At 44.8% G+C, this 23,793-nt stretch overlaps 1 protein-coding gene and 1 long non-coding RNA gene across 3 annotated transcripts in view; one reads left to right on the top strand and one right to left on the bottom strand.

The window, feature by feature from the left end:
• The window catches only part of S100A1 (S100 calcium binding protein A1), a 40,120-nt gene extending 23,510 nt beyond the window's left edge, over positions 1-16,610 (top strand). For both annotated transcript variants that reach the window (XM_085637811.1, XM_085637812.1), the window contains one exon: positions 16,033-16,610. In XM_085637811.1, the coding sequence (XP_085493937.1) occupies positions 16,033-16,185 (153 nt within the window). In that variant the 3' untranslated portion in view covers positions 16,186-16,610. The remainder of the gene's footprint in view (positions 1-16,032) is intronic.
• The window catches only part of LOC146772805 (uncharacterized), a 178,981-nt gene that overhangs the window by 75,159 nt on the left and 80,029 nt on the right, over positions 1-23,793 (bottom strand). The window lies entirely within an intron of this gene.

The following is a 23,793-nucleotide window of genomic DNA, read 5'->3' as shown; positions in this document are numbered from 1 at the left end:
TGAGGCGGCATAACACCGATTTTTTTAATGCCAAAATGGCTTTATTGTAGTGGTCTCCCACATAAAATTTTCTCTACTTTAATATAAGTCAATGGGGGGAATCCATTCCTCCGATTTCTCAGGTTTATTTATTTATTTAGGTTGATTTATGATTTCTTTTTTTTTAAATCTCCCTCTTTCCCCTTTTCAAATGTTGGAATATGCTCTTCACTATATAATACAATGCGTGCCCATGGATACATGGAAGGTATCGAAGTGGCAAAACAAAAGTCAAAGGTCTGGACTACGAAGATGTCAATGTGGAAAAGCTAAGGTGAACCTGGTTCAAATCTTCTGTGTCCGACTCCCCTGCACAGCTCCTAACAGCTACCGTTTGCTTCTTCAAACAAGGGACGCATTTGACTTACTAGCCAATGTACCATAAAAAAGAAACTGGGAGTAAGCAATTTATGTAAATTACCCAAAGATGTATATGTTTTTATTGGCTTTTATTCGGAGAGAGGGTGGTTAATTTGAATGTTCTGTGGCACAGGCATGGGTCAGTGAAACGAAAAGAGTCTTCGGCCACTCTTCGCTTAAATTGACAGTAAGGCACAAAGCTCTGTAGGGATTAAGCAGGATTCACGTCACGTGGCTTCCAAGTAGGTTTGACACCTTAAGGCCGTGTTTTAGTCAACCATACGTAACGTTGTGTTCAGGGAGTTGTAGTTTCACTTTTGTCCGACACACGAGAGAGCTACAAATCCCACTAATGATAGCACTATTTGGTGGAAATCCTGACTTACTGCACTTTCATTGCAAGGTTGCAACGAATGGACCCCCATGGCCTGGTGTTCCACTGTAAAAGTCTACAGTCAAGGGTACGCAGTAGGCTCCTCGGAGCCCGGTGCGACTGCACCTACTGCACCAACAATAGCTAAGCCCTAACTTGATTGTATGTCATGTGATATGGGACATGCATTGTGCATTCTGGAATGTTCTCCATGATGGCGGCTAATCAAGCCGCAGCTGTCTCTGGATGGACCGTTTGACCACGTTTGAAATGACCTCGAGATTGTGCCTCTCTTGGAGCTTTTTATTTTCTGGTTGTGCGCCCCTTTGTCGAACCGAGCTGGACACATACAGCCCCCTAGGCTGCGGCTGGCATGACAGTGTCATGCGCGCCCCCTGATAATCTGTCACTGAGAGGGCGTAACGACCAGAGGTGCCCACTTTGGAACTGGGGAACCCGGTTCGAGTCTCGGCGTCGCCTCAACAACCTGTGAAATCTGGGCAAATCACTTAATGTCCCCCTACCTACCCAAAATGAATGTATCCTTGTGAAACGTAACTGGTGCTCATGTAGAGTGCTCCAATATCTCTGGGTCAAGTTGGCGCTACATTAAAATTGCAAAAACAAAACAAACAAAAACACAGCAAAACATTCCCATGGTATGTGTTATACAGGATTTGTACTCCTCTAAATTCATCCGTCCGTATGGTGTTGGGGATCTTTATCTATCTGATGATCCCCTGCCGGTCCCTCCCTCTTAGCCAATCATTAACTGCCGAACCAATTAGCGCCTTAATCCAAGTGCACAGCCTCTCCCCAAAGGGCCTGCAACTTGGGGCATGCTAGCGAATTCCTTTGAAAGTCACCCCACCCCCAGCACTCACAAAACAATGGTGCAAACTGGACAGAGCAAGACCTGTTCATTCCTGTACCTGATGGCCCCTTTCTCGGCCTCTCAAACTTAGACGGACAGTTGGCATCTCTGCTAAACAGCAACGCACTGGGCTTTGTATTTGTTTCTCGAGAAGGCGCTGAGCTGTGCAGACTATGGTGTCCAGGACTGCCTAGGAGGTTTCTTGAACATCTGTTTGTTTGTTTTTTTCATGACCAATAATGTGTTTCAGTCTGATTGTACGCACTTTTTATTAAATATCAGAACGAATGTGAAACATGTAAATGACTGGACTGTTGCAAACAATAATAGTAATTTTTCACCCCCTGACCAATGCTCTTTGCCGCACACACTAAAGATTGCAAACTTGCAAATCTATCGAAGAGACAATGGTTCCCTTTTTCCAAGAGGAAACACACTGTGGGCAAACATGCGACATTGAATGTGGAAAAATGTAAGTCTGTGATGAAATATTCAGTTGGAGAACCAGTTGTCTGGTGAGATGCCGCCACCCCACACGATGGGTCACTACTTCTTACTGCTTTAAACATACAATTTTGAGCGCATACCGTTGCAGCCGATTACAACTTTAAACAACATACAATTTTGTGCGCATACCGCTGCAGCCGCCATTGTCACGATCAGTGTCTCTATAAAATATATAAAATAGTGTTCACCCACCAGATAAAGCCCACCATGTTACGCCGCAAGTACACAATCCAGTCCGTATGGGCAAGCCCAAAGGGAGACAGGGCGGGAACAAAGAAGCCTTGTTTTCAATGGGAAGCCAACGTTTATCATAAACTATGACGCCAGCCAATAGGAGTGATGGGTGGGGCTTCAAGTCCCCTTCTGAAATCTACCCGATTACAATAAGCCTCGCAGAACGAGGAGTGCATGCACGCTCCAGCGCTAGGTCTGCGAGACCTAAAAAGGAATGTTAATGAAGGAATCTCTGACTGTTGTCCCTTGGTGTGGTGGAGTACCCGGTCTCTAGGTTTGTTCATTAAAATGTAATATGGTGGTCAATTTATTGCCTTTGGAGCAAACAGTACTGCACCTTCCTACTTTAACAAACTGTTAGCAGTGGGCAAATTGTACTCTCTCTGCGCCTCTGTTCACTAATTTGTAAATATGTGAGCTGTAGACATGTGTCAGGGAAGAGGTGCAGTGTCTGCAGAAAGATAGGGCAGTGAAGAGATGCTAAGAATGTGGATAAATGGGACACTCAACAGATGCTAGGTCTGTGGAGAGATGGGAAAGTGAAGAGATGCACAGACTGTAGAGCGATGCGACAGAGATCAGATGCGGGGGCTCTGGAGAAATTATGGGGACCTAGAGCAATACTGGGGCTGTGGGGAAAAGGGCAATGAAGGGAAGTAGCGGCTCTGTAGACACGTGGCAATATAGGGTTGTAGACGATTTAGCTGGATGTGACAGTGAAGAGATACAAGGGACAGAAGAAGTGAAGTGATGATGAAATGTAGGGGCATGGACACGGGCTTCAGAATAAAACAAAATGATGCCTCTGTACTTTACAGGTGCTGCTGGGTTTAACAAAATGTGGATTTGACCATTTTTAATGTTTTCATGATTGACCTCAAGGCTTCAAGTTCTGTCTACGTCACTTCCCCTAGCCAACTTTAGTGCTTTTATTAAATGATTATTAAAGAGCCCAAGTCCCAAAAGACACAATGGTCCAGCACTGAGATTTTGTTTTGCAACAACATATAGTCGGGTGATATGCTCCTGTTGTGATTATTCGTGAGATTAAGACTACAACATCAGCAGTGTATTATGTTGTGATATAAAAGCCCAGTACTGGAGCATTGTGGCCTTGGAGTTATCTGGCCTCACCTTAATAATGATTCGCATGCCCGTGTTGTGTGGATAGTTAAACATCATTTACGTGTTAGGGATGCTCAGGATTTCTCCATTCTAGGTGGCCCCACCAGATGTATCTGTGGCACATTATTGGCCCCCTTTAAAAACATGGCTAGAGATGCTCTGGTCCAGGGCCAGTAAGGTTGGTGGGATTCAGAGGTGGCCACCACAAACAAAAAGTGGTGTTGCGGGTGGAGGGGGCGCGGAGGGAGCACGGGAGGTGGAGCGCAGGGAAGGAAGTTTAATGATCATTTTTAAAAAGGAGACCTACCTTAAGGTGACGGCCGCCTCACGCCTCGGTCTTCCTGTGCATCCTGGGACAGCATCACAGACTCCCTGTGCAATCAGCGTGCTGCTCTCATGCTATGAAAGCAGCGCGGGGATTGGCCAGAGCAGACTGGTTTAAGGCTCGCTCAGGCACAGGGAGTCTGTGCTGTTTCTCCAACCCGGCTGTGCAATACAGCCGGGTTGGAGAAACCTAAGTGCGCATGTGTGTTTGGCTGCCCTAAAACGATCAGCCAAAAATACATGCTCACTTAGAGGTGCACCAATCAGTCAGCCTCCTCCCCTCCCATGGCCCAGGCGCACCCCTCCCTACACACGCTGGCTGAGCCAGCAGCTGAATGATAAAACATTGGTAAAATATTGTTTTATTTTTCAGCTGCTGGCTGTGAGCCAGGGGGGCGACGCTCCTCCGCTGTTGCAGGGATTCTGCCCAAAAACAGAACTATGCGTAGGATTATGGGACCTTAGTGCATAGGAACTCAGCCATCCTACCACCTTAGTACCCATGAGCCCAGGACTGACTAGCTATAGTGTCGTCTCACTTGCTCTCCTGCTCGCTCACAGAGAAACAAATGATTAGACACCCCAGAACACAACACTCCCGAATCTCTCAGGAATCGTGGTTGCTAGACACACACTTTAGCCCGCACTCTTGTACTTGTCCACAATAAGATCTGACAGAGACACAAATAAGTTAAAAATATTTATTTTAACTAAAGTGCTCTAATATGCAGTATACATGCCACAACAAGAAGAAAAATGCATAATACAAATACGGTCTTCATAGCAATGAGTCCATAAATCAAGAAAGGTGAAGTCATTATGAAAGGGCAATATAGCCGAACCTCCCTACCCTTGCATAGAAGCTCTATTATTATATATGAGAAGATCTCTGGGCTTTGTCTGCAGGCCCCATACCTTAGCCTATAGATGGCAGATCTACATCATAGGTGCAGTCTTGCTTTTCTCCCTGGAAAGGTCCCTCTCCACGTGTGTGCTACCTATTTGTGTATTCCAGTAAGACCAAAGTATGTTGTCCCAAACAACAGCTGCATCTGTATGTTTTGTCTAGGTGCTAAGGCCTGGCCAGAACAACATAATAAGGGGCATTGTTGTTCGATCTTGCTCACAATGTTCATACTAAATCCCAGGAACCTGCAGAGAGTGAACACAGTGATGGGTTCTCATGTGAAAATGGCAATAGAGACAGTTGCAAAACAATAAAGTCTTGTAGTAACGTGCGCAAAGCAGCGGGCAATCAACAGCATGCGCATGCTAACTTAGAGAAAACAACAATGTCCCCATGGGCCATGTGACACCGCCATTGCGGAGGAGCCGCCCCTGGTGGGATTGGTCAAACAGCCCTGGGTATAGTATAGGATAGGGGGTACAGGTTCTCTCCACCTTTCAAGAAATGCATCTTGGCTCAACTCATGAACATAATGGGCCTAATTTAGATCTTGGTGGATGGGTTACTCCGTCACAACTGTGACGGCAATCCCGTCCACCGAAATGTAAATCCTATAGGATATAATGGTATTTATATTTCGGCGGACAGGATATCCATCACCGTTATAACGAAGTAACCCGTCCACCAACATCTAAATTAGGCCCTCTGTTGGTTACTAGCTAAGAGTAATTTTGGGTGGCCTTCACCACGTTTTGTAGGACATTATTCTAGGTAATTCTCTGCAATGGGTGTGCCTCTGCAACTGGAAAACATGGGTGCCTTTTCTAGATGTTCACCGGAGGGGTTGACGGGCAGGCTATACTGTCTGCATTCCTCTTACATCTCGGGACAGCCCGGCGAGCTGGTTTCATAATGCCTACGGGCAAGTGCGCAGGTGAGATGCTTTGGTATTTTTAAATTACACATTTGTACCTTTACATAACTTCGAGACATATTTTGCTGCACGCTCTTCTTTTTAGCAGGGAAGACACGGAGGCCAAACTTGCACATATAACGAATTGCTCACTTTTTCTTTATCAACCCTCAATAAAAACACCACCAACTGGACCCTTTTATGAAACAGAAAGGTTGCAGTGCAGTTGTTGTGCTGTCAGCAAAGCCCTGAGCCTTCCAACCACATGGGGTAGTCACCTCATTTCACGTCACCATGGATACCATGTTTCATTGCTGGGCTTATGTGTGGTGACCTAATGCATCCTGGGGGTTGTCATCTCGGTTTGCCTCCATTGAAATAATTAGACTAAAATGATTAGTAGATGAGAATCATAGGACAGGAAACATAATGTGCGTGATGACTTTGGGGATCAACATCGACTCTAGGGGCACCCTTGTCAAGCATTGCAGCGAAATCGTTATAAAAGCCCCGGCTCGTCAACTCAGTCTCTTTAACCCCTTCCCTGCTCATGACGGAACCACTCCGTCATGAGCCACCGTTGCGCTGTGCTCATGACGGAGTGGTTCCGTCATGCTGCGGCCGTTGGCCGCCGCTCCGCCCACGCGGCGCTAATTCCCCGCCTGTGCGGGCGATTAGCGCAGTGGGTGGAGACGTGACGGAACCACTCCGTCATGAGCACAGCTCAACTGTGGCTCGTGACGGAGCGGTTCCGTCACAAGCACAGCGCCACCGCGCTGCCCCCAAACCCCCCCCAGCGCCGCGGCGGAATTCTTGCCGTGGCGAAGGGGTTAAACGTTTCAAAAAGTTGGAAGTTATGCAATCTAAAATAGGCCCACCTTGTCGTACAGCTTCGAAATCTCCTTGGGCAAGCTCAGCACCGCACGAAACCAAGACGTGACAAAGATATACAAAAAGGTGCTTCAGTTGCCAAAAACCTCATCCGCAGCCCGGATTTGATTAGAGCTAGGCCTCCTTAACTACGAAATGAAAAGTGCGGGTTCTTTCCTTAACCTGTGCCGCAAGTTAAGGCAGGCCAGAGCTGGCTCCCTCGAGTCCCTGCAATGGTCAGACATCAGCTCCAACAGCCCAATTGGGTCACACAGTCAGTAGTTAACAAATGTATGCAGCAACTATCAGCAAATGAACTGTAGAAACTTAATCCAAGTAAAAAATCATTCAAATTAAGCATCGAGAAGCGTATCCAACTTTGCTCCTATTCGTCTGACAGGGAGATCCTTGTCAAACACAAGCACGCATTGGCGGTAACGAACTCTTACCAGCTGGCCTCTCCATTGCCATACCTTGCGTGCCATATTCCCTGCACCTAAAACAGAGATTCTTGGCGCATAGACTGGGCGCGTTGCACCTTTTGAGACATCTACCCCCTTGGTGGCGCGCATCTAATCATCTCATGTGTTGTGGAGAATCAGTCAAATCTTTGGAGCACGTCGTATGCATCTGTCCAGCACTGATGAACCTGCGTAGATCAAAACTGAGGCCTGAGTGTAACAAAGTGGGAGTCCGGCCCTGCAGGCAGGGCATCACTGCAGCACTGAACCCGGAGAACACGACCCTAAATTTTCATCTTGTATTTCGTAAGTTCAAGCAGCCACTGGTCACTCGGAAATTCAGGTTGTGTGCCAAAATGAGGAAACAGTCACTGGTGGACACAACAACGGTACATTATTGAAGTAGCCTTTGCTGCATCCTGGTCCTTGGATCGAGTGACTCGGCGACTCCTATCTCAGTTTCACAAAATCAAATTACGTCACAAAGTCAATAGCACACCTCGAGGCGGACTCTTCCCCTGTACTAGTGCAACTCCATGTGCAACACCGAATACTTGTTTTATAGTGAAAGATTGTGCTTCCTTAATAACAGTGGAAGCCTGCTTATGGAATACGGAACGTCAAGCGGTGGGGCTGAGGAAAAGAAGCAACATCAACGTCCTGTTATCGATCACTGTAACTCTGAACCCCACACTAAAATTGCGGCTGTACAGCACGGAACAAGCTAATTCGATCTCGAGCTTCTATTCAACCACTCACCAATTTATGGACGAAGTTGTAATGTTGGGCCTTAGGCCCTCATGCTAGGGGAAATGACTGACGCTGACACATAGTTGGGGATAGTGGGAATGGCCACGAGCACGTGCGCTCGGCCCTTTTATTACCAGCGTCACCTGACCCAGTGACGTCTGTGGTGGGTGGGTGTATAGTGTGGTACACACATGTCAGAACACTAGAACGTATCCATGCTAGGACACTACAGAAGTGTTGGACAGCACAGTCCTAAGCTCCTCGGCACCTTAACATTTTTCATTTTGCACTGGCCTACAAGCATGCACGCACCTTAGCGCTACTGTGCAATCGTTCTTATTTAGTGGCTGCCTCATTTTTAGAAGGGATCTTTTATTTAAATGTAAACATTAATACAATGCCACTTTGCACTTGTTCATACACGATGCCCACCTTGTTCTAGAAGGGGTCTTTTATTTAAATATTAATATATAACTGTTATACTTTTATTGATTGCGATGGGAGCAGCGCAGCGCAAAATGTCTGACTTATGTTTTTATACACGTTGTAATGATTTAATTAATCAAACAATCAAATATATACACCAGGCGTGATGACACGTACTGATTTTTCCTGTTAGCCCAGGGCCGGAGCCGAACTCCGTCGCTCATTTCCCTGGGGCCGGAGGGATGGATTTTGATTGCCCAGGGACGCTGCTCGCACCTGGGCCACTTTTTCTAGCTCCTTTAAGGTGGAAGAACATTTTCTCACTGTACATAGCCATGTAAAGAGAGCCATAGGTGGAGCGGAAAGAGCGAAGTGAGAGACAGACACAGTGTGGGTGTGTTTATCAATAGTGCAGCAGGTGCAGTGGCAGGTATGGCTATCTTTCACTTCCAAAAGTAATTTCCATTCTTTTAATAGGGCCAATGGCTCCCTTGCTACACCTTTGAAAGATGGGGCAGAGAGGCAGGGCTGTGTTTAACATTTTTTCCAGCGCTGCTTTTGGTGGGTTCCTATTCCTTCCTTTCATTTGACCACCAGCTGTCAAGAAGCTTCTCTGCAGCAAATCCTTCTGCCCGAAGCACAGCTGCCCTCATTCCTTTAGTACTATAACCCCCACTCGTGGTGCTTAATTTGTGCTGGTGGCTGAGGGGGACGGCACTGGCACTCATTTTGGAGACCAGGATTTAGTTTTCATCATGAGCTTTTAACCCTGAGAGAAAGGCAGAAATGGGTAAACAGGGTCAAAGGTGGAGAACAAGGGAGGAACAAACCCAGCAAGAGGGAGAGAAAGATACATGGTGTTTAGACTGATAGAAAAAGAAGAATGAGGTGGCGTTAATACCAGGAAGCGTTGCTGTTCACAATCACTGCCATTCGACACACCTGGCCGTGGGACAGTAAGAAAAAAGTCGAACACTTGCATTTTATTTAATGCATTTTTATAAAGCACGGTCTTTCCCCGAAGGTGTCAGAGCGCTGTACATAGAACCAGTTTCGTTACATGAGAGAAATGCTCCAAAATAGAACGTTACAAAAATAGCAGGACACAGTATCAAACACAGCAGGCAAGAAAAGGTAGGGAAAAACATAGAAGGCAAGAACACAATATCAAACACAGCAAGCAAGGACTGTACAAAAAAAAATATTACAAATTTACAATGACTAACGAACTTCCTGGTGGGGTCTGAGAATGAAGGAATTAGTTCTGAAAGTGTCTTTGGAATAGAAGAGATTTGAGGTCCGCTTTGAAGATCCGGATGGAGGTGGTGGCACGGAGCAATGGAGGAAGCGAGTTCCAGATTCTCACCGCATTACCTGAGAACGATTGAGCCATCTATTTTTCCCTTTTGAAGGAGGGGGCTCAAGAAGAAACTTTTCCGCATTCCGAGAAGGTCTCAAGCCTCCAGACAATTTCAGTTTATTCGCCAGATAGCTAGGGCAGGAAGAGTGCAAGGCTTTGTGGGTGATGCAAGCCATTTTGTAAATAGCTCTTGCCTCGATGGGAAACCATCGGAGAGAAGACAGGATAGGAGTGATGTGGTCACTTCGTTTGGACCCAGAAATGAAGCCAGCTGCTGAATGGAGGAAGGATTTGAGGGGGAAAAGGTGAGATTTGGGTAGGCCAGTCAGAAGAGAATTACAGTAATCCAGTCTAGAGAGAACTAGCGATTGGACCAAGGTTTTTAGGTCTTTCTCCGGGAAGAACCGACGAATCCCCCACAGAAGGTGCAGCTGATAACGTGCGTTCTTGGCAATGGAGTTGATGTGTGAGATTAGGTTGAGTCTTTTGTCAAGTATGACACCTAGGGATGTAGCGCAGTCGACAATTATGGGTTTACTGTTGAGTAAATTCAGCGGATCCATCCAGGATTGAACAGGAGGTGGGGAGAGAGAGGTAGATAGGAGGAGGAATTCAGTTTTGGAGGGATTGAGAATGAGTTGGTGAACTAACACCCAGTTGTGAATAGAGTTGAGAGTAGAGTTGAGTAGTGAGAGATCTTGTGAGGAAGACACCTTGAGGTAGATTTGGGTGTCATCTGCATAGTGATGGTAAAGGATTCCAGATTTGCTTAGGAGGTTCCCTAATGGTTCCAGATAGAGATTAAACAGAGTGGGTGCAAGGATAGAACCTTGAGGGACGCCTTGACCAACCACCAGTGGAGACGAGAGACTGTTCGCAATCTTGATCATTTGGAATCTGTCTGAGAGGAATGAGGCAAACCATTTAAGCACTGTGCCTTCCACGCCCATTCTCTGTTGAAGAGTGTTAAGGAGGGTGTTGTGATTAACAGTGTCGAAGGCTGCAGAGAGGTCAAGAAGAATCAGAAGGCACGATTCCCCAGAATCAAGTATACACAGCGCATTATCAATCACTTGCAGCAGGGCGGTTTCAGTGCTGCAGTTCTGAATAAAGCCAGACTGGAACACGTCAAGGAGATTATTGTGCATAATGTGTTGGGAAAGTGGTTTTTCAACACATTTTTCTGTGATTTTTGAAAGAAAAGGGAGATTGGTGATGGAGCGGAAGTTGTTGAAGTTGTTCGCATCTGCGGAGGTTTTTTTTTAGAAGAGGGGTAACCTGTCCTGTTTTGAGGACAGCTGGGAGGGATCCTTGACTGAGGAAGAGGTTAACTAGCCTGGTCCAATAAGAGAGAGTATTGGTATTGAAATCAATGGCGATGACACTAGGTATGAGGTCAGAAGAATGGTTGGAGGGTTTGGTTTCGAGGATACATTTGAGGAGGTCATCTTCCGAGATGGCGGCAAAGTTCTGCCCAGTGACTAAGGATTTTCGCTCCTCAATGGGGTTGGGGTTGGTGACCTGATCCACCAGTGATTTGACCTTTTCATCAAAGAATATAGCGAATTCAGTTGCTTTTTTTGAAGCATCCTCAGGTTTGATGGTTTGGGGAGAGCAGTTTGGGTTTTTGATGAGGTTTGCATTATTTTTGTAAACAAATTAAGGGGCATATTATCAAGAAACGGCATTAAAATTAACGCCACTTTAGCGGCAGAAAACTGCTGCTAAAGCGGCGATAATGGGCTTGATAATATGCCCCTGAGAATTCCCATGGAAGCCCATGTTCCGGTGTCAACATTGGCTTCTATTGGAGTTCTCTGCGGCATATTATCAAGCCCATTATCGCCGCTTGAGCGGCAGTTTTCTGCCGCTACAGCGGCAATAATTTTAACGCAGTGCTTGATAATATGCCCCTTAGTACTGCCGCCAGGCCCTGGCACCCCTTTGTCTGCGCACATTCTCGCCTCAGGTGCTGTTGGTGTGTGATAATCTGTACTCTATAACCTAGAGTCCCTTCATCCCAAAATATTAACAAGAAACACACAACAAAAAATGCTGGGGGTTTAAATGACCAACATAGCGCTGAAGTCCTCCAGTACAATGTCCTCAGAGACCAGTAAGCAGTCCGCAGATGTAGTTTGCGTGGGGCATCCTTAACTCTGAATCAAAGTGCTGACAATTCCACTTTAATAGTTGGGATACAAAGTAAAGCAGTTATACAATGTTGGATTTCTAAGTACAGCAGTCATTAGGTGATGTTGCAATGTTTGCTCGACTCTGACCCCTAGTGGCAATTTTCAATTACAAATATAATATTAATGTTCGTATACAAAGCAGACTTTGCATCAATGCATACTTTATATAAATGAATAAATATTAAGCTGGCAAGTTCTAAAATGGACAGATTAACGGAAAATAATAAGTGAGAGGGAGCCGAGAAGAACTAAAGTAACTGGGACTGAAACCAGTCTTGGATTGCTTCTGTTCCGGTTCATAACACACCAGGTTTAGCAGTTCAGTCTGGACCGTTCCTATTGGAGGAGGACCATGGCAGATTTCCATAAGGCTACGTCTCATTGGAGGTGGCTAGCTGGGCAAAACAAATGATGCAGAGGGATGTAGCTGAGTAACCAACAGTGGGTGAGATTAAATCGCGGATTCCGTCCATCACTTTTTTGTATGCTTCTTTCCTGTAGCAAAGGTTGGCGTAAATGGGTAGGCAGCCATGGTATTTTGTGTAAATCTCATAAAAAAACAAACACTTTACAGCTTTCAAATTTGTGGTGATAGTGGGGGGTGTATGCCAGGCCTATATTTATAAGAGCACAATTTATTTCTAATGTGGAAAACTGCAATGCAAAGGAATTTAGTTCCATATGAATAAACGTGTGTACATTAACATCTATTTCTACACATCTATAGAAGGATATTTTGGCCTTTCATGGCTTAGGGCCATGGAAAAGAACTAGCCAATTAATAATGCACCAGAATGATTGTAAATATTTATTGGCATTGGCATTTCACACTTACCATCCATCCCCAACACATTCAGCTTCTAGTGAGGGTACCTAAGGAAGGAGTGCCCGCTATAGCATCGCTCGATAATACCATCCCATATTCAGTTGCCTGAAACAAGGGTGGCCATGTTGAATTTTCAGGATAACCACTAGCCATGCAAATAATCCACATTTGGATTAATTATGATTAATTTTAACAAATTTACATGGACCTAGCCATCACTGACAAACATTGGTATACACAATCCTCATAAAAGAGGCTCGATCTCATAAACCATGCCCCTGGTTCCGTTGCCTTCCCAATTTGTGCCCAGTATTTTTTATTTTTAACTGGTGTATATTTTATTATTCTCCCAGGTGGCAAAGATCCAAATTTAAAGAACCTCCATCCGATATGACAATTTAAGTCTGGTCCAAAGTTATGCTTAATAGCCTCATGTAATTAAAAAAAATCATAAACAAAAAATGCATACATATATATTACATAGCATGGCTGGTGATAAACCCTCTTGAGCTATTGGTCTGTAAAACTGTCATTCACACTTCGCTTCTGCTCGCAACAGCTATAGCAAGGAGAAATGGGGTCAGCCCACATGAGCCGCCGACTGTATTGTGGCTTTTACTGAGTTATAGTATTTTGTCTGACCTTAAGTGCACATTTGCCTAAAAAGAAGTGTGCTTTGTTTCACTGTCAGAGCTGGTTGGCTAATACTTTACGTTGCCAGTATTTTTTTTCTTTCCATTCTCTATACTTTTTATTTTTTATAATCATCCATGTGTGTTTAACTAGGCTGTGGTCAATTCAAAACCAACTATAACAATCAACTTTTCCTGTGATGTGCATTAAAGTTAAAAATTATTTATGTGCTCGTTCTAAGTACACCTGCCTTGAAGGGGAGCACCCATACTGTTGTATTAAAATATATACCATGTTTTCAGATCAGTCTTTGGAATAAGCAGAAAGAAGCTGTGCTGTAAAGAGAGGGCAAGAGAATGTATCCTTGTTACGTCGTCCGGTAGGCCCATCTTAGTACTTCTAGGTAGATTTAGCAAGGAATGTGGTGCAACCAATCTTTGAGCAGCTTGTGACAGATGCTCAGTACTCCTCCTCTGTCCATACACCAACAATTGTAATTGCATTTATATAGCGCTTACTACCCCAACGAGGCGTTGAAGGGCTTTTTCGGTGTGTAGCACACCACTCTGGATCCCAAAAAGAATTAGTGGTGAAATAGTATAGGGAATATGAAATTAATTTGAGAGGTGGACATGTTAGTCTGTTATTTGGATTGAAAAGGATAGTGGAGGGATAGAAGAGGGAATGGTTTGCATTTACATAGCTCTTGCTACCCCTGATGAGGTGGTGAAGCACTTTTGGGTAAGTAGCACGCTACTCCGGAACCCAAACAGGACTAGTGGGGAATTAGGATAGGGGAATTTGAAACTAATTTGAGTGATGGACATGTGAATTTGATATTTGTATTGAAAAAGGATAGTGGAGGGATAGAAGAGAGAAGGGTTTGCATTGATATAGTGCTTAGCACCCCTGATGAAGTGTTGAAGCGCTTTTCGACGGGTAGCACGCTATTCCAGAACCCAAACAGGTTTAGTGAGGAATTAGTATAGAGAAATATGAAATAAATTTGAGCAGTGGACATAATAGTCTGGTATTTGGATTGAAAAGGATAGTGGAGGGATAGAAGAGGGAAGGGTTTGCATTTATATAGCTCTTGCTACCCCTGATGAGGTGGTGAAGCACTTTTGGGTAAGTAGCACGCTACTCCGGAACCCAAACAGGACTAGTGGGGAATTAGGATAGGGGAATTTGAAACTAATTTGAGTGATGGACATGTAAATTTGTTATTTGTATTGAAAAAGGATAGTGGAGGGATAGAAGAGGGAAGGGTTTACATTTATATAGTGCTTAGCACCCCTGATGAAGTGTTGAAGCACTTTTCGGCAGGTAGCACGCTATTCCAGAGCCCAAACAGGTTTAGTGGGGAATTAGTATAGAGAAATATGAAATAGATTTGAGCAGTGGACATAATAGTCTGTTATTTGGATTGAAACGGATAGTGGAGGAATAGAAGAGGGAAGGGTCTAGAAAGTGTTTTTTTGGAGTTCATAGCAATAGGAGGGGGTTTGGGATGAGTAAAGGGGAGGCGGAGGGGGAAGAGTCAGAGAGAAGGGTTTAGAAAGGCTTGTTTGGGAGATCTGAATAGTAAAACAGGTATGAGATGATGCATGGAGGGGTAGAGGAGGGAAGAGTCTAGAAAGGGTTATTTTGGTGATCATAGTAGTGGAATGGGGTTTGGGCTGAGTGAGAGAGTAACAGACAGAGGAAAGACTCCCAGAATGTGTTTACTTTGCCATCATTTATACTGCATTATATAATATAGTGTTTCCAAGAAATGTTCAGTGGGGTCTCCTCCAAAAGGATTTACTGGTCCAGCCCTGGAAAAAGAGCTGTCACTCAAACTAGAAGAAAGCACACGTGGACCGAGGAGGGAGCGTGGAAACTTTTGCTTCACAGACGAGCTAAACCGGGGTTCAGTTGACAGGGGTTATGAAGGGCACATCACATGCAAGCAAAAAATGAGTAGTTAGACATTGAAAAAAAAAAAATGGGAACCGGAAAAACTGCCCCATAGCTACATTAGATGAACTTGTAAATTGCAGTTAACCATTTAAAACGTGTGCGAAAGTCACGCGAGTAACGGATACAACTCAAGAAAAGGACAAAAATATCTAGAATTGTTAGTTGATAATTGAGAAAAGGCAGGGATATCAAATCATTTGTCATGGACCACACATAGTAAAATAGTCGTTTTTTTCCTACTGGGCCTGACTAAAGGCCTAGGACAGCGGTCTGCAACCTTATGACCTCTGTTGAAACCCACTGACTCATTACTGGAATCCAGGTGCCACAACTGCGTTATTAATGGAAGCCTGGGACCCCAGCCAAAGCACTTTCTATGATTTAAACCTCAAAACAATACACAAAAATATAAACACATGTGTACTCTAAACAAATTGGTAAATATTGCAGCATTCACTTTTATTCACAATCAGAGTTGGAAAAGGTTTTCACATTTTCAAAGTTCAATTTGTCTTCTTTACTCTTATATTCTTTATTGGGAAGTGGAGACCCCCAGCCTCAGCAATTGCTATGATTTGAACTGGAAAATAATACACACAAACATGTATACACCAAACAAATGCCCTAATATTGGAATTTTTTGTTTAATTAACAAACAAACCTGGAAAAGTTTTCAAGTTTTCCTTTTCTCATCTTTATTTGCTTATACTTTATTAATTGTAATTTATTAATTTTAATATTTTATATTTTTACGGGACCCATGAAGACACCTCGTGACACCTAGGGGTCCATGGTCCACAGTTTAAGAACCACTGGCCTAGAAACTTGCCAAAGTGAGTCTGTGTAACCTACAGAGGAACTTATTTCTAACTCTTTCTGGCCATCTCTTCCAGACGCAGAAAGACATGTCCTCCGTGGAGACCGTCCTCAAGGAGCTGGATGAGAATGGCGATGGCGAGGTGGACTTCCAGGAGTTTGTCATTATGGTGGCAACCCTGACCGTGGCCTGCAACAACTTCTTCAACGAAGAAGACGAGGATGACTGAGCGGGCAACACACGGGTTGTCCAGGATCACTGTGGCCTTGCATTCACGCCCAGCGAGCCCCACAGAGGTCCAGTGACTCAGGTGGCTGGCCTGGTGGGAAATGTGGAGATTTGTTTTTGAAAGGACAAGATGGCTGGGTGTGAGTCAGGTACATGTCAGACTATGGCCAACATGTGACTGACTCCTCCCAACCACTTCCTTCCTTTTTTTGTCACTAGCCCATTGATAAATCTCTGAATTTACCTTCAGGCCATTCAGTCTCTGGCCATGAGGGCTCCTTTGAGTCCTCTCATCATTTCTTGCACTGAATTAATAGTGAATAAGAACAAAGGCAAAATACATAGTGCCCAGTACTCATCTGTGCACATGTGATAATCGTTGTGCAAATTGTAAACTTGTATTTCAATTAAACCATTGATAATGTAGTCTTTGTGCAAGTACTTTTCTGACCTAGAACCAAGTATGTCTCACGTCAGTCAGTTCTGGAGATCTGGGACAGGTAAGTTCATATAGATGCTCTTATAGGTCAGCAATAGTCGTCAATATGCGCTAAGGTTAGTTACATGGGCAGTAGTAGCGAATGCTTCAAAAGCGAGCATGAACATACCAAGAGGAGCAGCAAAGAAGGCTTCTCTAATACATCTACTGTATGCAGTGCGGGTAGCACCAATGCAGGGCATAGGTTTTTTTTTTTAATCTATGGTGTCTCACATTCAGTAGTGAGGTGATGATCCACTAAGTGTGATATATGTGTTGCTTTGCATGTGTATGGAATGTCTAAAGAAGTGTGTTTTACATTGGCATTCGAATGTCATGGTGAAAAGACTGTTTCATGCAACATTATAGCCGACTCAATGGTGTATCTGTGCTCTTTTGAATGTAATTTCCTCTAAATTGTTCTGATGGATGAATGTTTTTGACCTATCTTGGTCACTTCTGCTGTTGGATGCAATGTGACAGTCAAATAAATAGCATATGACCGTTGTGCTGGATGCATCTGAGCAGTTATGGCTAATGTGTTCTGCTAGAGGTTTGTGTGTGGTATACTCTAGTGACTGGTGCTGTCGGGAGCAAGAGGTTTGTGTGTGGCATACTCTGATGACTGGTGCTGTTGGGAGCAAGAGGTTTGTGTGTGGCATACTCTGGTGACTGGTGCTGTCGGGAGCAAGAGGTTTGTGTGTGGCATACTCTGGTGACTGGTGCTGTTGGTAGCAAGAGGTTTGTGTGTGGCATACTCTGGTGACTGGTGCTGTTGGGAGCAAGAGGATTGTGTTTGGCATACTCTGGTGACTGGTGCTGTTGGGAGCTAGAGGTTTGTGTGTGGCATACTCTGGTGAATGGTGCTGTTGGGAGCAAGAGGTTTGTGTGTGACGTACTCTGGTGATTGTCGGGAGCAAGAGGTTTGTGTGTTGCGTACTCTGGTGACTGGTGCTGTTGGGAGCAAGAGGTTTGTGTGTAGTATACTCCGGTGACGGGTGCTGTTGGGAGTAAGAGGTTTGTGTGTGGCATACTCCGGTGACGGGTGCTGTTGGAAGCAAGAGGTTTGTGTGTGGCATGCTCTGGTGATGGGTGCTGTTGGGGGCAAGAGGTTTGTGTGTGGCATACTCTGGTGACTGGTGCTGTTGGGAGCAAGAGGTTTGTGTGTAGCATACTCTGGTGACTGGTGCTGTCGGGAGCAAGAGGTTTGTGTGTTGCATACGCTGGTGCCTGGTGCTGTTGGAAGCAAAGCAACAGCCACCCATGATGCCTTTCAGTCCTGTGTTGAATGAGATTTTTTCTTTAATATGCCCAGGTAAGTGTTGAGCTAGAGTGGACCTATTTAAACTGAGCAAACAAAAAAATTGTTACACCACGTAAGTCAGATAACTGTAATTTACTTACTCACAAGTGTTGCGGAAAACTCTAGCCCTTACACATGAGCAAAGGGTATATGAATGTGTAAGGGTGCTGGCAACTCCCCGACCACAATGAGTGGGGCTATGTTTCTGGAGAGTTAATGTCGCAATTTTGTCACATGGCCTTAGATTTGATCACTGGCCTACTAATGTAGCCTGACTCCTAAATCATTTAAACCTGCAAGCGAACCTGTCAAAATAACCTTTTTGACAGGAAAGAACCCTACTTTTAAATATTAAATACGTCACCTGTAAGTAGGCCACGTGCCCATAAGGTTGGGAGCCTAGTAATTAAATGTGGTACACAAAGGAATTTAATAAAGATTTAGGAACAGTGACTTTTAAAAAGGTGAACTTTATCTACCTGATCCTCCAATAGCCAATTTAGCATTAGCCCACTGGGAGCTGGCTCTGTTAGTGCATCCTCTTAATGAGGTGTGGAAACTGCTCGCAGAGAAGAAGCAATGCCTAAGCTTTTAGGCAGGAAGACCTCAATGTAAGGTATTTGACACATATCAACTCAGGAAGAGCAGCTAGGGAGGGTTCAGGAATTTCATCAGCGTGAAAGGGACCAGAGTGAGCGTGCCCATCATAGTTAAGTGTAAAGGGAGACCTGAGGAAGAAAAGCCTTTTGTCCCCTGTGCTCTCTGTAAACAGTTTGTCACTAGACCGGTGGGAGGGGAGCTGGTCCCAGAACCAATTTTGCATAGTTAAGGAGGAGGAAACTGTTCATTTCTTTAAAGACAACCATGACTAGCACACAAGCTCCCTCCAGGGGCAGAAAGATTCTGCCACATTGGATTTGCCTCAGAAAAATTCACTGGGAGATAGATTGCAGTAAGGCAAACAGGATGTGCTGCAAAAGTAGGATGGAGTGCCCCAGGGAACTTTTTCACAATGGTTAGGGAGAGTCCAGAAGTTACCCCATCCTCTTGCCAGTAAATTATATAAAAGTGGCTCCTCACCCACAACTTATCAGTAGACTCTCTGGACTGGCAGAAGAACAGAAGAGGACTGGACCTGCTGTTTGGTGCCTGTGAGGAGACCCGAAGGGCTGGACTTCTTCCATTTTGTATCCAGGGCTAAGAAGTGGACTCCAAGGGTCAATTGAATGACCTCCTTTGAGGCTACAGGGACACATTAAGCTGCAGGAGTTCTCTTTATGAAGTTCCCAGCAGACCAGTAACAAATCGACCTGAACTTGACCCTCTTGGTGGCCTCTGCTGGAGTGAGATTAGGCCCTTAAGAGATGTCGCTGAGGTTCTGGGAGCTTTACAAGTGACAAAGAAGAACCGGGACTTCGAATATTTTTTGGACTTCCAAGACCTCTGAAACAAAAGTAGGACCTTACAGGAAAGGGAGCCAACTTTGAAGGGACTTTGTTTGTTACAGCTTCCAGATTGCCCCATCTCAGGTGTTCGCACTACAGAAAAAACAGAATACGTCTGAAGGTAGAAATCTTTACCAGGCAAATGTCCGAAAAATATCTACCCAACATGAGGACTTCGAAGGTTGCTGAATTTCTCCCACTCAAAGGTTTAATGCCATAACGAACAATTTCAGCTAGATCTTGTCGAACAGATTCTGGCTTTCAGAAGACTTTGTTAGATAGAGTCTGCAACCTTGCCTGGCTGGACGTGTTCGACTTCTAATTCAGAAGTCAGACCTTAAAGTCTTTGATTAGGACAAACTTGCTTGGTATACCAGACTTGCGTTCCATCACAGCAGCCTTAAATATTTATAAATTCATATCTCAGATTCCACTTATTGGATTTTCATCATTTTGGTGTCATTTTACGCATTATATTTTTCTCTGTTTTGATAAATTGGTTGTGGTATTTTTCTTGTGTTGTGTTTTGACTTTTATCTGTTTTGTTCCGGTTAAATACTTTACACATTTTTCCTGAGGTAAACCTGTCTGTTCTTTGCCATAGCTACCAGGAGGTAGAGGCCACGTTTAAATGACTAAACCTGTGTTGTATTTTAACAAGTTTGTGGCCCTATTCCTTGTGATGGATTCTTATCCACCCGAATTAAAACACATTCCTTTACATATGGTATTTGTAAAATTGTATTGTTGGGGTAGTTGCTTGGCCCTAAACAATATAAAACAATAATTGGCTAATAGAAAGAATATTTCCTGGTCTAAAAAAAGCACACATTGCCATGGTAGTCCCTGACACAAAATGGAACTACTTTGTTTATGGGTATGTTCTTTGTCAAGGAGTAGAATGCTGTCACTCACAGAGAAGTTAGCCAATGGCTGAAATGGGTTGATCCATTGCCCCATGATACATGTTTTATTGGACAAAATCAACATGTAAATGACACAGCTGACCACTGGACGAAGAGGGCTGGCTGAAAACCTTTATAAGTAAGTATGTTCTATATATAAAATTTGTAAAATCAAATCGTATTGGCTAACCCAGACCTTAAAATATATAGCATTTTGAAAGCACATGTAGCAGCATAGTCTACCTTCATACACAGAACAGGTACAGAAAGGGGAGCAAGAGTCCATGTGTCCACCAAACAGAAGAGGTACAATAATATGGGCAGTGACAATGCAAGCTTCACACACAAACAGAGCAGATAAATCATATGCAACGGTAGATCATGCAGTGAAGGCAGCAGCAAGGGAGCTAGCTTAAATAGACACAGACAGATAAGCAAAGGCATAGCAAAGCAAGCTTCCCTCAAACACACTAGGGATGGACAGGCAATCTCCAGGACAAGCTTCCTTCATATTTTGAAGAAACATATTGAAGATGCAATCCAAGCTACCATCAAACACAGAACAGGTACATCGTGCACCAGCAGTGCCTGTGTCCCTGAAACGCAGAATAGGCATTGCACGACAAAACAGTGGTCATACTTTCCTAATACTTCAAAGTGGCATAATCATGAGCATCCGTATAGCATGCCTCCTTCACTCGAAGAACAGTTATAAAATAAACAGCAGTAGTAGGTGCATCTCTCACAGAGTCAGGGGGAATGTATGATGTTACAACACGGTCTTTACACCGCGATACGTTTACAACGCGGTCATTACAACGCAAGTCGTTACAACGACCTGCGCTAGAGGTGCTGGACTTCGGAATAGTATGATTTAATATTCCAACTCCAGTGTGTGCAACAGTAGGGAAGGTGTTGGAATAGTAAATCATACTATTATTTAGTCTAGAGCTCCAGCCAGCGCAAGTTGTTGTAACGACTTGCGTTGTAATGACCACGTTGTTTACGTATTGCGGCGTGAAGACCACGATGTAATGGATGTCTCCCAGTCAGGGGATATAGCTTGGGTAGCTGCAGGACAACCTACCACCATAAAAAGGCAAAGGAAGCTTTTCGCTCAAAAGAACAGATACAGGACACATAGTAACAAAGCAAGCTTTCTTCACACTAAGAACTGATTCACAATAGATAATGTGATGATTCTGGAGACTTGAGCAGACTGAAACCACATCTGGGTCACCAAAGGGGCAATTTACCGCATAGAAATCCCTCTGCAGGACCGTAGCCATGGGGGGTCCAGGTGATGTCACCAGCACCCACATATGAATGCCCGACCCCCTTAATTACAACATGCAGCTGGCATTGCTGGCAGGTCAAGAGATTGCTTTCAAAACAAACTTAGCTCATGTTAACAATTCCTTCCCCTCTGAATAGGTTCAGCATGCAACCTAAGCTGAAAGACCTGCACTGTATTGTGAAACAAACTTCAATCCATTTTTTTTAATTTTTAAAATGTTTACTTAAACCGCTTCTCACAATTCATCAGCAAAAACGAGTGTCATAGTGGATAGTGAGGGGTTCCCCTAATACTGCACGAGTCACTGTTATGTATGCATTAGAGAAATACATGTTTTACTTTGTCAACTCTCCCTTTAAAGGTCTGGATCTCATAGATACTTCTTCCTCGGATCCCTTACCTTAGAATTATCCCCAGATATCAGACAGGATCTGGAAATTTTTCATGAGCAGTACCCCTGTGCAGTGGTATGTGGCGTTGTTTGGCTCCGCTTGCATTTGTCAGTAGCGTCCGCGCCAGTGGTAATGTTCCAGGTGCCTATATAAGTGCCAGCAAGCTGACGCCAGTTCTTTTCTTTCTGCGTCAGTCAGTGCAGATCCCAAGAAAGCTCCCCCCAGTCAATTTCTGATTGAGCTTTTTTCAACTTTTGTCAAAGTCATTTGACATTTTTTTCTCCTGGTGTGGCAGGATGTCAACTAGTAAGACCGGCTTCACGATTTGATGTGGGCTAGACACAACCGACTCGCTTAACAGATCAGTTTCTTCATAGGTAGCCTTATGGTGCCAAGGCTGGCTGAGAGCAACGGGCTGTTCCGTGGATGTCCAAGCGTCGCTTATGGTCATGCCCTTTGATGGCTTCCATCTCTTCAGAGACCAGGCGGACTCAGCGCTGGAGTACTTCAAGGATAGCAGAACTACGGCTAGGTTCTTGGGCCTTTCCATGGTCTCTTGCCAACCCCAGTCTGCCTTTCGCTCCTGTCGTGGCCATGGAAGGGATTCCCAGCCATGTCTTAACCTGCATGCCCAGCCACCGATGTGTGCAAGCTTTCCAGCCTCTGTGTGGTTCGGAATGTGGTACCCACAGGTCCAGTGGCTCGGGCAGCCAGAGGTCGGGCCGGGCCAGTCCACCACTTACCAGCAGCTGCAGCCTCCAAACCCCTTTAGTTTGCCCTTTTACCTTCTTGGGCACCTAGTGGGAAGCAGGATACACCATCACTTGCCCCATTGGAAGTCTATAACTTCAGACCACTGGGTTCTTCATATTGTCCAAAGGAGCAACTCCCTCCCTTTCATGACTACCCTCCACCCATACCACCCACTTGCAAAAGGCTGGCAGAAGACCATCCCTCCTTTCTCTCCCAGGAAGTGATGGCCCTCTTGGCCAAGGGAGCCATAGAAAGTGTGCCTGCGCCAGAAGTAGGTTGTGGCTGTTACTTCTGCTATTTTCTGGTGCCCAAGAATGATGGAGGTCTTTGTCCTATCCTCGACGTGCTCTCTCTCAATTTTTTTCTCTGAATGAGAAGTTCAAAATGCTCACGCTTGCTCAAGTCCTGCCTGCCCTGTACCCAGGAGACTGGATGGTAGCAGTGGAATTACTGGACACACACTTCCACATTCTCAGCCTGCCTGCCCACAGGTGTTACCTGTGGTTCATGGTTGGCCACAAGCACTTTCAGTTTGCCATGCTTCCCTTTGGCCTTACCAGCACCCCTTGGGTGCTCACCAAGCTGAAGATGATGGTTGTAGCTCATCTGGGGTGATCAGTGGTGCTATTCTTCCCCTATCTCGACGGCTGGCTGTTGAAGGTGGGCACATCCCAGGTAGTTGTTTCCCACCTCCAGATTGCATCAGACCTCTTGCACTCGTAGGGGTTCACTATCAACGTGCTGTTGTCACACCTGACTCCCTCTAAACCCCTTCCTTTCATCTGAGCTGTCCTGGACATGGTGCAGTTTGCAGCCTATGCTTCCGAACTGCGAGTCCAGGATATTCAGGATCTGACACCGATGTTTCAGCCTCTATCCTGGATTTCGGTGATACTGACTATGAGGCTGCTGGGCCTCATGGCCTCCAGCAACCTACTGGTGACTCATGCCCGCTGGCATATGTTGGCTCTACAGTGGGACCTGAAGTTCCAGTGGGCGCAGTATCAGGTGAATCTTTCCGACATGGTCCAGATCT

The sequence above is a fragment of the Triturus cristatus genome, chromosome 12 (assembly GCF_964204655.1).
Source record: "Triturus cristatus chromosome 12, aTriCri1.1, whole genome shotgun sequence".
NCBI lineage: Eukaryota > Metazoa > Chordata > Amphibia > Caudata > Salamandridae > Triturus > Triturus cristatus.
The sequence above is the reverse complement of the archived record's forward strand: the minus strand, read 5'-3'. Positions and strand labels throughout refer to the sequence as shown.